Below are 21,189 nucleotides of genomic sequence, written 5' to 3'. Positions count from 1 at the left end.
TTATTACCTGTATATATGGTGTATAATCCACTGCAATATTGTGCAACACATTGTAATAAGTCGAGAACAATGCAGTGTGACTAGATTTGTGTAGAAAGTTCCTTACATTGTAAGTAGGCTATTGGAGACTCTCGAATTTACGAGAAAACATTTTATGTCATATTCTTCTAGAAGCCTGGCCAGGCAACATATATAAAGAGGCAGTCTTGAGGATAGATTTGAGTTGTTTTAATGAGACTTGTGTGGAAGTCGTGTTAACCGAGTGTTTGAAGTCAAGTATGTGAATTGGTTTTGTTGGGTTGGTAGTTGACATGCATCTGTTGCAGTCTTCTATATAGTCTATAAATAAAATAGTGTAAAATGTGTGTGTGTCTTTGTGGATACATCACTTTGATACTGAAACACACCATATAGAATATTTATTCATGTTATTTGTGCAGAGTATGGGTTCAACTTCTATGACTGTCCTTTGGCTTTTCCACTTTTTAACAAACAAAGAAACAAAATGAAACCAATTCAGCACTGAAAGTAGCTTTCTGTATGTATATATATATATATCATAACAGTGGACTAGTGTGTACCGTGTGGAGTAGCCGCGCTACGGCTCTGCATTTGGGAGATGCGCGAGTTTGATCTCCGCCGTCACACTTTCCTGAGAATGACTTTCCATGATTTTCCACTTTCACTTCCAGGCAAATACCAGGACAGCTCCTATTTCTAGGTCAGAGTTATTTCTTTCCACCTACTTATCATTCACCATCATTCATTTCATCTCCATTAGTTCAACTGGGGCTGCCTGGCCGAGGCAGTAAAGGTGTGCTCGGTTCGCCTGGAAGGACATGGGTTCGACAAATTTAAGAAATGAGATTTCCAGTTCCGGAGGTGCATATGGCCCTGAGGTTCACTCAGCCTACACCAAAAATGAGTACCAGGTTAATTCCTGAGGGCAAAGGCGGCCAGGCTTAGAGCTAACCACTCTACCCCAGCAAGAGCCGAGGTTAAGGATAGTGGAAGCCTTTACCTTCCACCACTCCAAGGGCCTTCATGGCCTGTACGGAGGTGACTTTGCTTTTTTCCTAGCTCCTCAACTGAGGTTGACATCGGGAAGAGCATTTGGTCGTATATCCCTTTCAGACCGAGTACGCACAATTGTGCGGGTTCGTGTTTTAGTTATCCCTGACCGTATTTGATGTTTTTTCAGCGCTACACCGGACTGCAGTGATTGTGCAGGACACGTGGCGTGTGTTTCAATTGATTTTAGTATGCGCTTGACCGCCAGGGCGAAGGAAGAAGAGTTTAAAAAGCACAGTTGATCGGCGAGATGGCAGGAAGCAGTAGTGCCGAAAGTAAGTCTTTCAGGTCTGAAAGGGATAAACGCGCAATATAAATTCACCTCACCTCATCCCCGATCATTTCAGGAAATGGGATTGATGGGTAGACATTATGTGTACTTAAAGTTAACCATTGTCGGATTATATTATGGAAAGTCCCTTGTGTCATACTTCCAGTGAAAACTTATGAGACGATATTTGGGTTTCCGCTCTTAAACAAGGTATGTGGTTAATGTGGATATATTTTCATTGTCTTAGTAAATTTTCTGAAATTTTGCATGCAGTTTGTAACTTTTCAATTTTTTTTCACAGCCTACAGCCATGAATTACCACCGCCCGTAAAGGCTTAAAAAGGAATGAGACATATCATGCAACATATGGAATTTACATTTTTCTTTCTGAGGAAGATTTCAAAGGACTAGGTGCCCCCAAATCAGTTTATATCTCTGCCTATGATTCTGAAATCATTAAATAAAGAGAGAACTTTCAAATAGACCTCTTGATGGATTGCTAAAGAATTAATCTATACTCATTACCATTCATTCTTACATTTCATTTTAGAAGAAACCTGGACTTGGACACAGTTAAGGAGTATGGATAGTGGAAGATGGAAAGGTGCCATGAACATTCCAACCAGCAGGAGCTGGACAAGGGAAACTGGTGTCGATGATGATAATCTGTATACATTATCATTTATACTTACATTTCATTAAAGATTGTTATCCCAAATAATTTTGCATAAAGGTACAGCATAATCAGGTAATTTTAATGAATATCTAGAATTATTTACTTAAGTGAGTATAGTGAACTTGTGTAATTAATGGTTTATTTTAAAGTACTTTAATAATGATACTGTCTTTACACAGTGAATTATTTTTGTTTGCTTTCAATGTAGTTGATAGATTTGAGAGACTAGGTTTCATCAGAATTTTTAAATTCTACTAAGCACTTATATATTTGACAATACTTTCAAATAAACTATTTAAGATGATAATGGCTTTGTGTTTTATAAAAATGTGTCCTCACCAAATGTTACCTTTCCTTCTTTAATTAAGGAAAAAGCAAAACATACATACTTGTAGGTTGTGTGTGACACACTATTCATTTCTTGAACTCTCATATGGAAGTATATTCAAGAAATATATCCCAGGTGCCCTTAAAACCTGTCAGCAGGTGTGATATTAAAAGAAGTAGAAGGAATTCAGATGTTTATGGAAGTGTACATTTCAATAGTACCATTCTAATATTTTATATTTATACCAATGGTTATTAAAATCATTTACAAATTATCACATTTTTTAACAATAACATTGCAGTTATTTCTATTCAGTACAGTTAATATTCTTTCACTTATTAAATTATTATTTTTATTTTTATTATAATTAATATTTACATATTTTTAAATTATCACCCGTCTGTTCAGCCTGACTTTTCATTGCCTACTTTTCTTTGGTTAAAGTACTTACCAACTGGTTTTTAACTTGATATACTCTTAGGTTCATAACCACAGCCACTTTACAGGGGTAGGAGATGTAATTCTTTCAGCTCCTACACTTTTTTAGTTCAATTTTTTAAGAACACAATTTGATTTTCGAGAAGTTTATTTTTAATACACTAGACAGGAAACCTATGAATTGTTCTTACGCCATATTTATAACAACCAACATCAAATTGGAAGCAAGTTGAATGATGTTCGTTAGTCCTTCAGTTTATTCAGCTGTCACTTCTCACAGAATTTCACATAACTTACTCCTGGCTTTGTTTTGCTTTGCTTTTTTGGTCACTGCTACTGGCTTGTTGCGATTTGTTTCTGGCAGTATTGGAGCTGTAATGAGCTCTGATTCTGATGGAGTTTCTCGACTACTGGAGCTGTAGAGGGAGCTGCTCAGACGGTCCCTTACTGCTTTGCCTATTGTCCGGCCACGGCGTAAGCTGGAAAATCGACTCATGACGACTCCCGTGCTACTATTCCCATTGAGTTTTCGAGGTGGACGTGATGACAATGTTGAACTGGAACCAGAATCTCCTGTCTGAAACAATTGTAACATTATTCATTTGTAGTGTATTTATGGATATTGTAATGACATGATATATCTGTCATCAACATGTAGTGTATGTACAGGGTATAAGAATAAGGTAGTACAAAATTTCAGGACACATTCCTCATACATAGAAGAAGAAAGTATGTTATATGGACATAGGTATAAAAATGCTTTATTTATGTGTTAGAACTCATTTTAATGTTCAAAAGACCAAGGTCCTCACCCAACCTTCACCTGGTCACAACCCTTCCACATTTCAACATCTCTATCTCAGATATTCCACTGGAGCAGGTAGACCACTTTTCATACTTGGGTAGTATCCTTTCTGTAACTGCGAGCAAGATGTGGAGAAAAAAATTGGTGCTGCCCATGCAGCATTTGGATGACTATCACACTGGATGTTCATAAATAAAGACCTGACTGCGAAGAAGAAACACATGGTGTACCATACAGTTGTCATCACAACATTGCTGTACGCTTTTGAAACTTGGACCCTTTACTGACATGACTTGGAAAAGCTTGAGCGCTTCCACCAACGGAAACTTCGATCATCCTTAGGATCAAAACGGAAGACCACATCACCAACATTGATGTTCTTGAGAAAGCGCACGCCAAGAGCATAGAATCATCCATCATTTATCATCAGCTTAGATGGATTGGCCATGTCTGTTGGTTGAGTGATACCAGATTTCCACGCCAAATCTTGTATGGTGAACTTTGTTCCAGCACCAGACCTCATGGAGTCCCCATGAGGCACTACAAGGACAAGCTTAACCCCTCAGCGCCGACCTCTATACGTGGTATAGACCCTCTTTTCTTCCGTAGCCGCCGACCTCTATACGTGGTATAGACCCATACATGGTTTCACATTTACGGCTATAGCGCGAAGAGTTTTGGAGTTACTGATATGCAAATTGTTTTGTTTCCAAGAAGACGGTTTCGGGTTTATCAGTGTTGTAAATAAGAATTGAAAAATCGTTATAATGTAGTTGTTTTCGCAAGGATAATTATTTGTCAAATAAGTCTGAGCACTAATCTCTTGCGTTTTTTAAAGTCTGTTTGCTTCATTCTTTCCCACAGAATAAAATAAATAAATGATGATCTGAGAAGTTTGTCTTTTTGTGTGATGTTCTTTGCTCTATTTGTACATTGGGAGTGCGGTTTATTTATTATATTTGTCTTTATTTCTCAGCTTGTAATATTTTCGTAACTCTCCACGAGTGCTCTGTGTAGGCATCAGTTAGTGCTGCTTTTTGTCATACGATACGAGAACCAGTTGTTCATGGTATATATCTCGTTTGAAAGACGTTGTCTCGACCTTTTATCTGAAATACGTATCGAGTTGGTTTGTTTCGTCATAAATGTTATTCCCCTCATTCAGTTTCGTCCTGCTGCTTTCGATCTCGCTGCAGCTTCATCAGTCCGTGTGACGCGCCGTGCTCAGCCGTGGTTTGACTGACAGTAACGTGCTTGAAATATTGTATAATTCAGATGAAAGTTTAGTCGGAAGTAGTAGTGACAGTATAAGCAGCAGTGATAATGAAATAGATGATGTAGCAGTGGTAAATGATGAGAGTGACGATGAGGAGGAAACAGTACTTGGAAATTTCGTGTAAGAGACTATAGATAATTATACAGGTCAAAGAGAAGTTTTCAACGGTGAATTCTGATTGCTAAATTCTCTAATAATACTCACACAGGTCACAGAGACAAATATTGAGCAATTAGGGGTACCTTATCGGAGCAGCTGGTGAAAGGTTTGTTTACAAAATACGCTCGGGAGGGAGGGGAACGAAATATTCAAGGCCGGCGCGCATCAGATAATACAGTTCCAAGGTTGCAGGAAAGGCATTTTATCAGGAAATTAGCACCGAAGAGTGAGAAATCCAAACCTCAGAGACATTGTATTCTGTGTTCAAAACACGGCGGAAAAAAGATGTCAGTGTACTGCTGCCAGGAGTGTGACTTGAGTCCCTGTCTCAAAGAGTGCTTCGAACTCTATCACACGGAACTAAATTACTAATGAAATGTGAAACAATTACGTAATTATCTGCATGTACATAGTTCTGTCATAAGGAATTCCAAATTTCGTGAAAATCGGGCTACTCTTATACTTGTAGTAACGCTTTAAGTGAATCGATGTATATCAGTCGCGCGTAGTTGAAATCTCATCCGACCGCGGGGTAGGAAGCTATTTAAATGGCTGCGACGCTGAGGGGTTAAGCACACTATGAAGACAACAGGTCTCAATCCACAAACCTGGGATACGCTTGCTCAAGACCATATAATTTGGTGCCAGACCATCCCTGCTGCTGCCAATCCGTTTGAAAAGGAATGATGCAGATGTGAAGATGCCAGTAGAGAAGGACGAAAACTCCGTGCAACACAGTCACGCCCTCCTTCAACAATTCTGTGCAATATGTGTGGATGCTTATTCCATGCTAGAATTGGTCTGTTCAACCATCAAAAGTACATCCACAGACAGAAGTGAATTATTGGAAGAAGTTAATCACTCGGAAATGAGTTAATGCCAACGATGATGAGAACTCATTTTCTACCTTACAACTCTACATAGTCCATTAATCATGGGAAACTAACAAGAAACTAATGGCGTAGCACATGAAACATTTTCTTCCAAGGAGTGTTCAAAACCACTGATACATGTATCACCCGCTGCCACATTGAATCCTGGATGAGCTGATGATGAGTTGATGCATGTATCAACCTGCTGCCACATTGAATCCTCGATGAGCTGATGGCGAGTTGATGCATGTATCAACTCGCCCTCACATTAAATCCTCGATTAGCTGATGGTGAGTTCATGCATGTATCAGCCCGCTGCCACATTGAATCCTGGATGAGCTGATGGCGAGTTCATGCATGTATCAACTTCCTGCCACATTGAATCCTGGATGAGATGATGGCGAGTTCATGTATGTATCAACCCGCTGCCACATTGAATCCTCTATGAGCTGATGGCAAGTTGATGCACGTATCAACTCGCTGCTACATTGAATCCTCGATGAGCTGATGGCAGGTTCATGCACGTATCAACTTGCTGCCACATTGAATCCTTGATGAGCTGATGGCAGGTTCATGCACGTATCAACTCGCTGCCACATTGAATCCTCGATGAGTTGATGGTGAGTTGATGCATGTATCAATGCTAACAGAGGGTATTTTTAACATTTAAACTGTATGTTCTGTTCCTGTGTGTTTCCCCATAATGTGGAATTGTAGAAAATGAGTTCTAACATCGAAATAAAGCATTTTCAGACCCATGTCCATGTAACGTATTTTCTTCTTCTACGTGTGAGGAATGTGTCCTGAAAATTTAACTATCTTACTGTCACACTGTGTATATACCATATATAGAATATAAGGGAAAGTTATACCAAAAACGTGAGGGATATTTGTTACAATATGGTACAGCTGTCAACATGCTGTTATTGTCCAGAATGAAGAAAAGTCGGTATTTTCTTTTACATTTCACAAGTGGCCATGTTTTGTAAACATGTTTCACATTGGTGACCAGCAGTTAGACAAACAATCGTGGCACTAGTGCCTGTGTCTCTGACACACAGTGAGTGTTTGTAAACATTGACCTTTGCACAGATAACATTGCACGCACATGAATGTTGAAATGGTGGGGACATTGAAGAGTGCCTAGAACTGCATCATGCGTAATGTGTATGATGCCTGCAAGACGAGGATTTCCCATACAGCAGCTGGCCCAAGGGACTCAACTCCTCAATGACAGACAGGCAGAAATAACACTCAGTTCCACGGACAGAACACTCCAGAGATCCGCTCCTTAACTCAGGCTGTCGCTGTCCCCAGTGACACTCACTCACACTGAACACTGAACTCTCCACTCAACTCCAAATGAGCTTGCTCACTGACTGAGCTCAACTGAACCACTCAGGCAAGTCTCATATTCCTTATATAGCCAGACTGGCCCTTCAAAACAGTTCAGACAGTAGAAACTTCTGGAGATGGAAAGCTCTAGTTGTCAAGTGAGTCCCACGCTGTAATCATGTAGCCACGCCAGTACTTGTAGAAGAAGCTGACTAATTTGTGTGGCCGGTTCTCTGCTGATTGGTTCACTGTGAGGGAAAAGGCAAGGCCCTAACTCAGTGATGCCACTCACTGTCCGGTCCAGGCTAAGTTGTTCCTTCCTAAGAAGGTGGAACTCGCCACAACATTTCGCTTGGCTTTCTTGACCGGGTACTTGAGAAGGATTGGGGAGGTAATAGTATTCTTATTCATAGCACACATTCAGACTTCAGGACTTTTACTGAGGAGACAATGAAAACATGGACTTTACTTAACTAAATACAATATTCCATCATGAATGCTTAGTTACTTACCTTTTTCTCCAAACTGTGTGCACAATTTAAAGTTGTGACAGTAAATTCAATATCCTTAGGTTCTGAACTGGCTGAAAGAAGAGGAAAGAGGCCTACAATTAGCAGTGGATGATTTTTATTTCAAACAATATATCAGCCTCACCCATTTAAGTTAATTATTTTATAGAAAAGGGTTCAAGTCGAATTCTGTTTCGAAGTTGGATAATTTGCAAGAGTTAAGTGAGGACCATATTTTCTGTAATTCTAGTACTAATGATACAAACTTTTATGACTTAATTAATACAGCTCTAATAAAGAAAACAACATTTAGCTAAATAGAGCAAATATTTCCAACGTTATGTCATTTTAAAAATTGGTTAATTTTCAAAATGTTTCATTTTGAAACAATTGTATGTTAGAAAATTTGAAGGAATAAAATGTATTATTTCTGGTTTCAGTGTGATCCTCATATTTCTTAACATTTTTATTTGTAGCTGTGTGTGCTTTTCTATCATAAAAATTTGATTTCATACCTGAATACAAAATATTTCTGAATATTATCAAATATTATTAAAATTGATACTACAAATTATGAATGCTATATAGGTATATGAATGCACATGCGTGCAACCTTTTAAGGCAGTCAGATTAAAACTGTTGCACAGGGGTCATTTTGAATTCTAGAATAAGTTACTTTTGAGTAATTCACACTGAAAGAAGGCCCTCCAAAAAACCAAACCAAACCCCATGGCACTACAGCCCTTGAAGGGCCTTGGCCTACCAAGCGACCGCTGCTCAGCCCGAAGGCATGCAGATTACAAGGTGTCGTGTGGTCAGCACAACGAATCCTCCCGGCCGTTGTTCTTGGCTTTCTAGACTGGGACCGCTATCTCACCGTCAGATAGCTCCTCAATTCTAATTATGTAGGCTAGGTGCACCTCAAACCTGTTGTAGGTACGACATCATAATTCAATTAGTATGTTTAATATATTTTAATTATAGTTTATTTAATGATAAATTATCTTTTATTAAGTGTTAAACAAGGCTAGTATATTGTTTCCCTGTAAATATGTAGTATAAAATTGTATAACCTCAAATAAGTATTGTGTAACCTCAAAATCTAGTTAGTCGAAAGCGGTAGAAAATTCTATAATGTTCGTATGTTAGACTTATTGTACTATAATTTGGTATATATGAAGGGTTCTGGAAACTTACTGTAAGGTTTTATTATCCAAATACATGTAGAGACATTACAAATGTTGTAGAAGTTTCTATATGGATTAGTAAATAGTCGACAAATGTTCGAGTACCCATCTGACTAGCTGGTCGATCGATGTTTCGAGTGTGTTCCATTAGAGTGTTGTAAGAACTCTTCCAGAAGTCAATCATTCTAGATGGTTGATCGAGTAGTATAAATATTGAGCTGTCAGTCAGTGAAGCTAGTTCTCAGTTCTTAGTTCTTGGGACTCAGGCAAGTGATGGACTGGGAGTGACTGTTGGGCTCCGAGGTGGAGTCAGAGTATTGGACTCAAGTAAAGTGAGTGAGGCGGTGAATTCAAGAGAGAGTATGTTATAGTGCGCGCGTCAGTGTTGTTGATATCTGTACTTGTCAGAATCGACTTCAGGGTACTCCGCTATTGAGTGTTGTATATAGTGTCATTTGCTACCGTGTATAATTGTGTGTTGTGACGTACAGTGTAACTAAAGTAATTTACATAAGGAAGTGAACGTGTTCTCGTGTGATATTTATCTACGTCAAATAAAATCGCATCATAGAACAATAAACCAGCCCTCAGGTCCAGGTAAAAATCCCTGACCTGGCCGGGAATTGAACCCGGGGCCTCCGGGTAAGAGGCAGGCATGCTACCCCTACACTACGGAAGAAGGCCCTCCATTACATTAATTTCTGATTCAGAATTAAAATGACTGCAACAGAGTTAGTATCCCTAACTGGCATTATTGCCGGTTCCCCTCAGCATTCATTGATACAGTACAAAGCAGATGATTGCTGTTGTTGGAGCGAGCAGACATTTATTTAATTCTCTTTAGTAGGCAGTAATATGGAAGTGAACAAAGTGCCCTACAAATCTCATGCGTGACCTATAGTAGATGGTTGCAGACACTCTTTGAAAGTTAATATCTTTGAAACAAAATGACATATCATTGCAATTTTTGCACGGTAGCATAGTCTATTGTGGTGATGTCATCAGCATATTTTCCTTGGATCTCTTGACCAGGTATTTAAAAAGGATGGATGAGGTGATAGTGCCTTTGGTTGTAGCATCATATACAACCATTAACCTGGCTCAAGAGAGACAGGGCCACCTTCCCTTGTCCCCCACTTGAGTAATTCTTGCCTGACATGTCCACGTCTCAGGGGCGGGCATCCTACACTCCAGTAGGCCGGAGTGATAGGATGGCTGAGTTCAGACAGGGACCCAGTCCCGTGGGGTATATCACGGAACCCGTACCCAGGGTTATGGGTGAAAACGTCAATGGCAACAAAGGCGGAGATGATGATTCGGTACCGCAGAGCTGGCGGTAGAGGCAACCCATCCTCTGGAGTACTACAGATGGCACTCACTGCCTTGCGGGATGAGGAGAGATCCTCAAAGGCTAAGGGAATAAACCCCAAAAGAAAATCCTTCATGTTAGGCCCAGCGAGCCAGTAAAGAAGTAATTGTTTGATTGCTTTCAATGTACGGACAAGCCTTGGATCGAACATACCAGGAAAATACTCTACTTCTGGCACTTCAGGAACTAATGATGACCCTAAGAAGGCTGATGCTTATCCTGAAAATGCAAGAAGATATACCGATCAAAGATATAACAACTGGAATAGACCTTACCAAGAAATCAAATTGAGAGTAGGAACCCTGAATATTATTACACTGACCAACAAGTGTGAATAGATAGTCGACCTGATGGAAAGGAGAAAGATTCATATATTAGGAATGAGTGAGACAAAATGGAAGGGGATGAAATCAAAGAAACTGAGGGAAGCTATACTGGCATGGTAACAAGGAAACAAAGAATGGAGTTAGATTTGTGCTACATACAGATATTAAAGCCATAACAGATATCACATATATAAATGAAAGAATGATCAAAGCCAGAGTAAAACTTGGCAGTAACAGTCTCACAATAATCCAAGTATATGCTCCGCAGATAGGATGTAATGATGACGAAAAGCAGGAGTTCCTTGAGAAATTGGAGGATCATGTACAAGAGGATAATATTATGATAATAGGGGATCTAAATGCCCAAGTTGGAGTAGATAAAACAGGCTATGAAGAGGTAATGGGACCCTTTGGATATGGGGGAAGGAATGCTGAAGGCATGAATGTCCTAGATTTCTGTGTCAGAAATAACATGATAATAAAAAAACACCTTCTTCAAGAAACAAGACAGCCATAAAATAACCAGATACAGCTTGGATGGAAGAACTAAAACAGTCATTGATTATGTAATAAAGATAGAAAAAGTGGAGAAGGCATGAGAGATTTAAAAGTTATTCCCAGTGAATGTTTAGACAGTGATCACAGGCTACTAATAGCTGTCTTGAACTATAAGGTTGTGCGAACACCAAGTACACAGAAAATACCAAGAATAAAAGATTGGAAATTGAAAGATGAGACAAATTAAAAAGCTTTTTAAGAGTTAGTAATGGAAAAGATATCGAAGAATGAAACAAAAAGTGCACAGGAGGAATGGAACCATTTTAAAACATTAGTGTGTAGTGTAGCAGAAGTATGTGGCAAAACAAGAGGAGGAAGAAAGAAGAAAGGGACCAGTTGGTGGAGTGAGAGAAGCTATTAAAGACCAAAATATGGCAAAGAAACATAAAGATGTTGAGAAGAAAAAACAAATGCAAGGTGTCTTACCACAAGATAACCAAAAAATAACTGACCCTGAACAAATATATAGAGATAAGAAATTATTAGTGAAGAGAATTGTGAAGGAAGAGAAGGATAAGAGTTGGGAGATGTTCACACAAAAAACTAGAGGAGGACTCAAAAGGGAATCAAAATATGTTGTATGGAATATTTAAGAGTGGGAGATCAGACAAAGAGGATATTAAAGCAATTGAAACAGAGGATGGAATCCTAATCCGGAATATAGAAAACATTAGAGAAGAAATGGGAAACTATTTCGAAAAGTTGTTAAATGGCAATGTAGAAGACAAGCACAAAAACAATGAACCTATCAAACATGGAGAAAGAACAATTATGTGGTCAGAAACAGAAAATGCCCTGAAAATTATGAAAGGAGGAAAATCACCAGGAGTAGATGGATTATCAGCAGATATAATCAAAGTGGCATGCATACAAGGTCTTCAGTGGCTACATCGAACACTGAGAGTAATCTGGAGAGAAAATAAGATACCAGATGAATGGAAAAAAGAATTGATCATACCAGTATTCAAGAAAGGAAGCAGAAGAAAGTGTACAAACTGCTACCACACTGTCTTAAGATACTGGAAAAGATCATAGTGAAGAGATTAAGAACAAGGACAGAACATCAGTTTGAAGAAGAGCAACATAGTTTCAGAGGAAACAGAGGAACAATAGACCTATTTTTTGCCATTAGACAACTAATGGAAAAATACTGGGAAAATGGGAAAGATCTGATAGTTCCTGGATACAGAAAAAGCCTATGACAGCGTTCCAAGGAGCAAAATATGGGAATGTCTGCACAAACTAAGGGCTCCAAGTTCTCTAATTCGTAAGATCTAATTGCTATATGAAAACTGTGAAAGTAGGCCTAGTGTACAAATAGGGAATGGTAGATCTGAATGGTTCCAAACAAAGAGAGGTGTACAACAAGGCAGTGCACTAGCTTCACTACTTTTCCTTGCATTCATGTATGTAATCATTAAAGAAATTAAAGCTTCAGAACTTGGAGATTTGAATGCATTAGTGATTGCAGATGATGTTGACATTTGGGGAGAAACAGAGCAAGAAGTCCAAAGGAAATTAGATTGCTGGATTGACAAATTTAAGGAATATAAGTTAACTGTGAGTAAGAAGAAAACAGTGGCAATGAAATTGAGTAGAACACCCAGCAAATTTGACTGCAAACTTCATGGAGAGAGAATTGAATATGTAGAAAGATTCAGCTATCTTGGAAGTATTGTATTGAACCAGGGGAGTGCTAAATTGGAAATCCAGAACAGAGTGACAAAAGGTTCCATGTTCTTCTATCAGGTATGAAATCTAGTATGGGACAAAACAGTTCCCATAAAAGCCAAACAAACAATGTTCAAATCTTACCTCCAGTCAATCATGACATATGGGTTAGAGACCGGGATCTGCTATGCAAAAAACAAGAAGAGACAGAATTAGAAATTAGTGCATTAGAAATGACATGCAAGTGACCTGCATGTTAGAAGAAAGACTATACATTGCACGGTTGAAATGGTTTGGGCATGTGCGAACGATGGAAGAGACTAGAACCTCCAGACAATACTTGGAAAAGGAAGTACCTGGAAGGAGACCTGTTGGACGTCCCAGAAGAAGGTGGCTGGACCAAATAAATGCAGACCTTATCGAGAAAAGAACAACAGTGCAGGATGTGAAAGGAGAGGAACTTTATAATGACAGGAACCGATGGAGTCATATTGTTCACAAAAGTCCTACCTGGCCCGCTGGAAGGAGGCTTTTAGTGCCAGGAGTGTCTGAGGACAAGTTTGGCTCACCAGATGCAGGTCTTTAGATTTGACACCCGTAGGCGACCTGCACATCATGCTAAGGATGAAATGATGATGAAGACAACACATACACCCAGCCCCCATGCCAGCAAAATTAACCAATTATGGTTGAAATTCCTGACCCTACCAGGAATCGAACCCAGAACCCCTGTGACCAAAGGCCAACACGCTAACCATTTAGCCATGGGGGCCGGACAATATTTATGTTTATTTCTGCCTAAAAACCTAGGAATTTGAAATTTGGAACTTATCTTAATGAAGTCCTGCTTTGTCTCTGCTCCAAATACAGATTTAGACAGACATCAATACCAATACTGATCTGCATTTAGGGCAGTTGCCCAGGTGGCAGATTCCCTATCTGTTGTTTTCCTACTCTTTTCTTAAATGATTTCAATGAAATTGTAAATTTATTGAACATCTCCCTTGGTAAGTTATTCCAATCCCTAACTCCCTTTCCTATAAATGAATTAACATAAACATAAATATGTCCAAATATTGACTGTGACTTGATAGAATCTGATGATGTTTTTAAGAATGAAACATATCATTCTTTGTTTCTTTGTCTGTTTTTACAGGTATATTATAGTGTAATATTTATACTGAACTTGCTTTTGAGTTACATACAGTACATATCAAAGAGATGTTAAGTACAGTACAAATATGGCCAACTGGGCACCAGTGGAATCCAAACCCTAATATTCTAATTTCATGTTGGATGCTTAGGTCCTTTCGAACAGAACAGATATAACTTAAACCACTATAGCTCAATTGGATAGAACATCTGAAATGTAATCGGAAGGTTGTGTGTTCGAATCCTACCGGTGTACAGTTGATGATTTTTATTCTGTACTTAACATCTCTTTGGTATGTACTGAATACGATCTAATACACTGAAACTTTATTTAAAGTTCAACATAATCATGAAAATTAGATATTCATTGACCTGACCCACAAAATACTCTACAGTTATGATTGCAGTAGTACCAGACCTGTAGCTTAGATCATATCCAACAGAACAAATATGACTTAGGCAACCATAACTCAATTAGATACAGCATACAGTGCAAAACTGAAAGTACAGTACAGTACAGCTGTTCAGCTGGCCATTTTTGTTCTGTATGTAACATCTCTTCTATATGTGATATATGTAATGAACGCAACCCCATACATTGAACGTTTATTTTGAGTATAAAATACCACATCCATTTTATTTACTTCTTCTACCATTAACCAGAATAAATTTTAGTAAGATTATATGATTCATTATATTTTAACACTGAAAATTTTTAAACCACAGGTGTGATTTAAACTTCAACATGTGACCTTTTAAAATGACTGCTTATAAACAACAAAGTTTGGATTGTCTACTAACACAAAAATATCAGTTTTGGTTTTTAGGTAATTTCTGGGCCAGTATTTTAGTAGGGTCCTCCCACCCTTTGAAAGAAAATCTCCAATCATTAGTATAGAATGGTTGCTTGCAATTTAGTACAATAAGCAAAAAATAGGAATTAATTCATACTTATTTCCTTATTCCACTAGTTTCTGAAACCAATGTATGTTGGATTTGTTACCATCTATCAGTCAGTAATTCAGTTTATCCTTTTAGCTCTATTTCTTTCCCCAGTATTTGAAATTAGATTGTCATTACAACAATGTATTCCACTTTTTGTTCCATATTGACTTACAAAAAAAAAAAAAAAATCTACAAAGGAAAACTTTGCTCAGCATACATCATTCTATACAATTATAACTGAATAGTTGACTATAGTATTGAATAGGTGGATGCACACTGAGAAAAGTTTCCTTTGTAGAAATCTTTGGTCTATAATTAGATTGTCTGTAATTTAGTACTTACTTGAGAATTCTTCAACAGGCTTATCGATGGTGTCGTGATCTATCCACGTAAGACCCATCTCAACTTTCTCAGCCAGGTCTTGCCAGTGCTGTCGATTTACTGAACACCCATCGTAGAGAGGTTGAATCCAAGGAAAAGTATCAGACAAGACCTGAAACAAGTAAATGTCACTGATGGAAAAAGTATTCTTTTCTCAGGTTTATAACACACTGTGAGAAATGCAAAAAGCAGCGCTGACAAGAAATTATGATAGGCAGGTGAACTTTGTTGGGAGAATATTGGTAATGAAACTACATGAATGATTTGAAGATGCATGTAATATGGCAACACATTTTCCATACAGCGGTCAAGGGGTATATCCAAATAAATAAATTATTAATATTGGTTAACACGTTGAGTGCCAAACAAAATTTTGAAATTTTGTTTTGTGGGCCAAAACTGTATTTTTGCTCTCTGGGGTTACAGTAGCAACATTCTACCATGCTTTTAACGCAAAAGTAAAAATTAACATAAAAAACTAGAATAAATTAAGGCGGACACTGGTGTCCGCTGTGCCGCTGTGGCCTGTTGGGAAACTTACGTTGGCTGGGGCCAAGGCGGTCACACTAGTGGACCCAGTAATGTGCTGACATAAGCTTTCATGGACGTCGGTTTCATTTGGAAGAGGAAGTGCAAGAGTGGGTGCGGTTGTGGAACCGTCAGCGACCTACCTCTTTCTACAAAACTGGAATGGATTGCCTCATCTCTCAAGGGATAAATGTATTAACGCTTTTGAAAATTACTTTTGAATAAAACCATTCCATGGTCACATTGTAGTGGGTGTTCAGCTTCCATTTAACTGCCCCTTAAATAATCTATCCACAGGAACATATGGTCGGAGACCTGCCTCCAGTAGGCGATTTCTAGTGGTTTGGGCAGAGACTTCAGCTGCAGCTCTAGCTCAGAGCGTGTTCCTGAGGTTGTACGCTCTGCCACTACAGTCCACCTAATGAGCCGGACTTCACGTGCAGTGGTCTGGGAGGGCAGTCCCATACATTGTCTGGGAGTGTGTATGCCTTCATTTTGCCACCACAAAATATACTGATGAACAATTGCAACATATCTTCCAAGTCTTTGAGCAGTTTGCTTACATGATCAACCTCCTTCTCAGAGGCCAACTATACAACCCCTCTCAAAGTCATTTTAACTGCTTAAGTTTGCTGTGAGTCCATTGTTGTGGTGTGGAACGCTACTGTTCACCTGATGATAGTCACACTGTTTCCTTATGGCCAACTGCATGTGTTGAACTCCGAAGGTCTGTCGTAATGCTTACATCTTGTGGGAGAATTTTGAACTATTATAACATTGTTGCTATAATCATTCACTTGCATGGACATGTCACAAACAAACAAACAAACAAACAAACAAACAAACAAACAAACAAACAAACAAACAAACAAACAAACAAACAAACAAACAAACAAACAAACAAACAAACAAACAAACAAACAAACAAACAAACAAACAAACAAACAAACAAACAAACAAACAAACAAACAAACAAACAAACAAACAAACAAACAAACAAACAAACAAACAAACAAACAAACAAACAAACAAACAAACAAACAAACAAACAAACAAATTAACTGACCCCCTGAATCTAAAATCTTGCTGGAATCCTACAAGTTGAACCACACTGGAATAACCTGTCCTAAACCTGAACTGCCTTCTATCAAACCAATTAGTAATTTTGCAAATGTGTCTAAATTAATCAGAAAGAATGTTTTCCCAGAGCTTACAAACACATGTCAAGCTGACTGGCCTGTAATTATTCCCTTTAAATTTATCACCCTTTTCTTTATATTCTGGGGCTATTGTTGTAACTCTCCATTCATCTGGTATCACTCCTTCATGCAAACAGTAACCAAGTAGGTCAGGTATGGCACTATACCCCAATCCATTGCCAACTTAGATGTGGAATCTCCAACTTAATTTTATTCAAACAAGTGAGCCATCGAGTCAAGGACAGTAGCTACAGGGTGGCACATGAATAGTTGACACATTTGAAAAGCAAATATAAAATGCAACTTATGTACTACGTTGTTCAAATTTTGCACACACCTTCCCTGTTTCATGGAAATAACTGTATAGGTGCTGCTTTGTCTCCAAATGCCTCCATTCCAGTGAGATTTCTGCCCTGGCCGACCACGGCCGACTCTTCGTTCAGCAGCGCGCCATAACAGTTATCTTTTATTGCGAATCAAAAAGTGTTACGGCGACACAAAGAAAATTTCGAGCTGTATTTCACACTAGGTGGGCACCAGCAAGGAACACCATCCTTCGCTTATACAGAAAACTTTAAAGAACAAGGCAGTGTGAAGGAAGAAAAGCAACCACATGCACCAGCAGTTTGGTCTCTTGTAAACATCGCTGCACTGAGTGTTGCCATGCAGCGCAGCCCGCATAAATCAATACGGTGAGCTTCAAGAGAAAGTGGAATATGACGCCATTCAGTTCAAAGACTATTTCACGGTGACCTTCGATTGTACCTGTACAAAATGACTGTACTACACAAGCTAACAGATCTTCACAGACAGAAGAGATTACAGTACACCTTATGGACTCAAGATAACATATCGGGCGGAATTTCAGTGGTTATCAAAAACAACTTAAAAGATAGAATACAGCGGTTAGAATCTGAGTTTTAGGAATTAATCTGGATAAGAATATTAGATAGGGTTAATTGGAGGAATGAAATATGTATAGCTTTTATATATAATCCACCTTTGAGCTCCCCATTTGCGCAGAATGATTTTTTTGAGAATTTTATTTAGCGACAGAAATTAGACGAATGAGAAGTACGTATGATCAGGCAAGCATTATTATTATGGGCGATCTTAACGCGAGGATAGGGGACAAGAAACCAGTTTATAGTCAACTTGAGGACGGGGTATTACTAGTTAATAGAAATAGCCAGGATAAAGAATGTAACAGAAATGGAGACAAACTACTAGAGTTATGCGCGGTAGAGGAGCTTTATATATTGAATGGGTGGTGGTTTGGAGATGAGAGTGGAAAACTAACCTATATAGTAGAAAATGGGGGCAGTACAATTGACCTAATTGTATGCTGTAGGGATAGTTTGCAAATTATCAAAGAGATAAGCATTAAGGATTGGGCAGAGGCAAATTATATGCCAGTATCTATAAAATTAATTATTCAAGAGATAGGAGCGCAAGAGATCGTTTACGATAGCGTACAGGAGAGGAAAATGGCTAGGTATCGTTGGAGAGAAGAATTAGGAAATGAATTCAGAGAGTACTTCAATGGAGAAAATTTTGAGATTTGGAAAATAGGTATTGTAAAATTGATAGAAGAGAATAGAGTGGAGGAAGCCCTAACCAGGATAGAAAATTTAATAGGAATTGCAGGAAAAGGTATGAGGCAAAATCTAAGTAAAACGCAGATAAGAGGTGGATGGTATAATACAGAATGTGTAAAGAAAAAGTCACAAGTTATGAAGGCACTTAGGATATACAGGGTGGGTGGTGGTCAAGTAGCTAGAAACGAATTTTGTAAAAAAAGGAAAGAATACAGAGAATTGTTAAGAAAGACGAAGTTGGAATGGCAACAAAAGTTGGCTGCAGATATAAATAAAAAGTGCAAGGACAATGACAGTAGGAAAGTATGAGATAAAATAAATCAAATAACCAAGAAGAAGTCGGGCTCTGGGGGGACCAATATAAGTTATAGTACATGGGTCCAGTATTTCGAGAAATTATTGAATAAAGAAGACACATGGAGAGCTCAGCATGAGGGGATTACTGTTTCGAGGGGTTTGAGTGTCACTCTGCCTGAATTAGATGAGGCTATTTCGACTCATGAAATAAGGAACCTGTTACAACGAGCCAAAAAGGGAAAATCAGGAGCTATTTCAGGTATCACATATGAATTTCGGAAAGAGGTGGGAGAACGAAGAGGCATGTTGGAAATTTTGACAAAGATATTCAATAAAATATTCGAGAAAGGGATATTTCCAACAGCTTGGAAAGAGGGGATTATATGCCCTATATACAAAAATAAAGGGGATAGATTAAATCCAGGAAACTATAGGGGAATTACCTTATTAGATACATTGGGGAAAGTATATACGGGTATACTAGCAAATAGACTAAGGAACTGGGCAGAGAGACATTCAATCCTCTCGAAATTTCAAAGTGGCTTCAGAAGAGGGAGAACAACACCAGATAATGTTTTTATTGTGAGAACTCTTATTGACAAATATGTAAAGAAAAAACGTGGAAAGCTCTATATTACATCAATAGATTTAGAAAAAGCATTCGATACTGTGAACAGGGGGGCAGTCGTTACTAGATTGAGACAAGTAGGAGTGTCATGTAAAATGATAAGGGCTATAGAAAAGATATATGCTGAAGTAAAGTGTACTGTGAGAGTCAAAGAAGGAGTAGTAGTAGGAGATATTATTTCTAAAATGGGTTTGAAACAGGGATGTAAATTGTCACCGATTTTATTTTTATTGTTCATTAACGATATACTAGAATTTGAAGTTGAGGAAAGATTAGCACTGCCGTGTTTAGAAAATCAGGATATTCCTGGTCTTGTCTTTGCTGACGACATACTCCTGTTCACACTAACGCCAGTTGCAATGCAAAAAAGTATTGATGGTATCGAGAAGTACTGTAAAGAGTGGAATATGAAAATTAACGCACAGAAAACTAGAGTAATGGTGTGCAAAAACGGGAACAAATTAGCAAAAAAGGAAAAATGGTATCTTGAAGGAGTAAATCTGGAAGTAGTTAATAAGTTAGAATATTTAGGAATTATCATATCAGGAAATGGAAATTGGTCTGAACACGTCAAGAGAGCAAAACTGATTGGTACAGCAGCCCTAGCTAGTATAAGAATATTAGATAACAGGATGCCTAATATTGATTTTAGGGTACAAAGAAATGTATACAACGCTGTGATTAAATCTAAAATGATATACGGTTCAGAAGTATGGGGCACAGAAAAGGAAATAGTAATGTTCGATTCAGTCACTAGTAGATTTATTAAAATAATTACAGGCTTACCAATATGTACAGCGAATAGTGGAGCAAGATTAATGTGTACTGACATTAATATAAAAGTGGATATAATTAAGAGATTAATAAAATATTGGTTTAGGTTAAAAAGGGGAGGAGGGGGAGAAATTCTAGATATAGCTTACCGACACCAAATGAGGTATGAGGATGGGTACTGGGCGGGCAACTTAAAGAAAATACTAGAAGGAATTGGGATGGGGAACTATTGGGACAACGATTTAGAAGAAAGAAAAGTCTGTGGGAGAGTAGCACAGAGGGTAGCAGATATAGAAATACAAAGGCTAAGAGCTGAGGGTAATAATAGGAGAACTCTGGAGGAATTCATGAATATATACCCAGGTATGAAAATAATACATGATAAATTAACCAAAAGAGAATACAGGGGAATGATATGGTGGTTGATGGGAGTTTATAAAAATAAGGCATTTACAGAAGTTGCAAATACATGTTTATTGTGTGAAAAGGAGTTAGGAAATGCACATTTCTTGAGACAGTGTGAAAGTACAAGAGCATTACGGGTTAAATACTTGGAAGCGGAAGAGATAAATAAAATGGAAAGAGAATCTGAGTACTATACTCTTGTCAAATTAATAAACAGGGAATGGAGAAGGCTAGGGAAACTATCAAAATTATTCACAATTATAAAAAGCTTGTGGGAGAAAAAAATGAAATTAGTGCATGAGGGAAGGGGCACATGCTGCTGAAAAAAAAAAAAAAAAAATGATGAAACAGCGTAATCAGCACGAGTACACATGGTTAAAAGGATATTATGAGACACTTAAACTACACATACAGGAATGCATGCTAGTATT

General features: G+C 38.2%; 1 protein-coding gene across 1 annotated transcript in view; it reads right to left on the bottom strand.

The window, feature by feature from the left end:
• Positions 1 to 1,742: 1,742 nt before the first annotated feature.
• Pde6 (phosphodiesterase 6) overlaps positions 1,743 to 21,189 on the bottom strand; it is a 180,621-nt gene continuing 161,174 nt past the window's right edge. The window contains exons 13-15 of the mRNA XM_067151772.2: positions 15,291 to 15,441; positions 7,744 to 7,814; positions 1,743 to 3,361 (exon numbers count right to left, since the gene is read on the bottom strand). Of these exons, the coding sequence (XP_067007873.1) occupies positions 3,059 to 3,361; positions 7,744 to 7,814; positions 15,291 to 15,441 (525 nt within the window). The 3' untranslated portion in view covers positions 1,743 to 3,058. The remainder of the gene's footprint in view (positions 3,362 to 7,743; positions 7,815 to 15,290; positions 15,442 to 21,189) is intronic.

The sequence above is a fragment of the Anabrus simplex genome, chromosome 7, assembly GCF_040414725.1.
Source record: "Anabrus simplex isolate iqAnaSimp1 chromosome 7, ASM4041472v1, whole genome shotgun sequence".
Lineage (NCBI taxonomy): Eukaryota > Metazoa > Arthropoda > Insecta > Orthoptera > Tettigoniidae > Anabrus > Anabrus simplex.
Note: the sequence above shows the minus strand (reverse complement) of the source record. Positions and strands in the feature narration are given on the sequence as shown.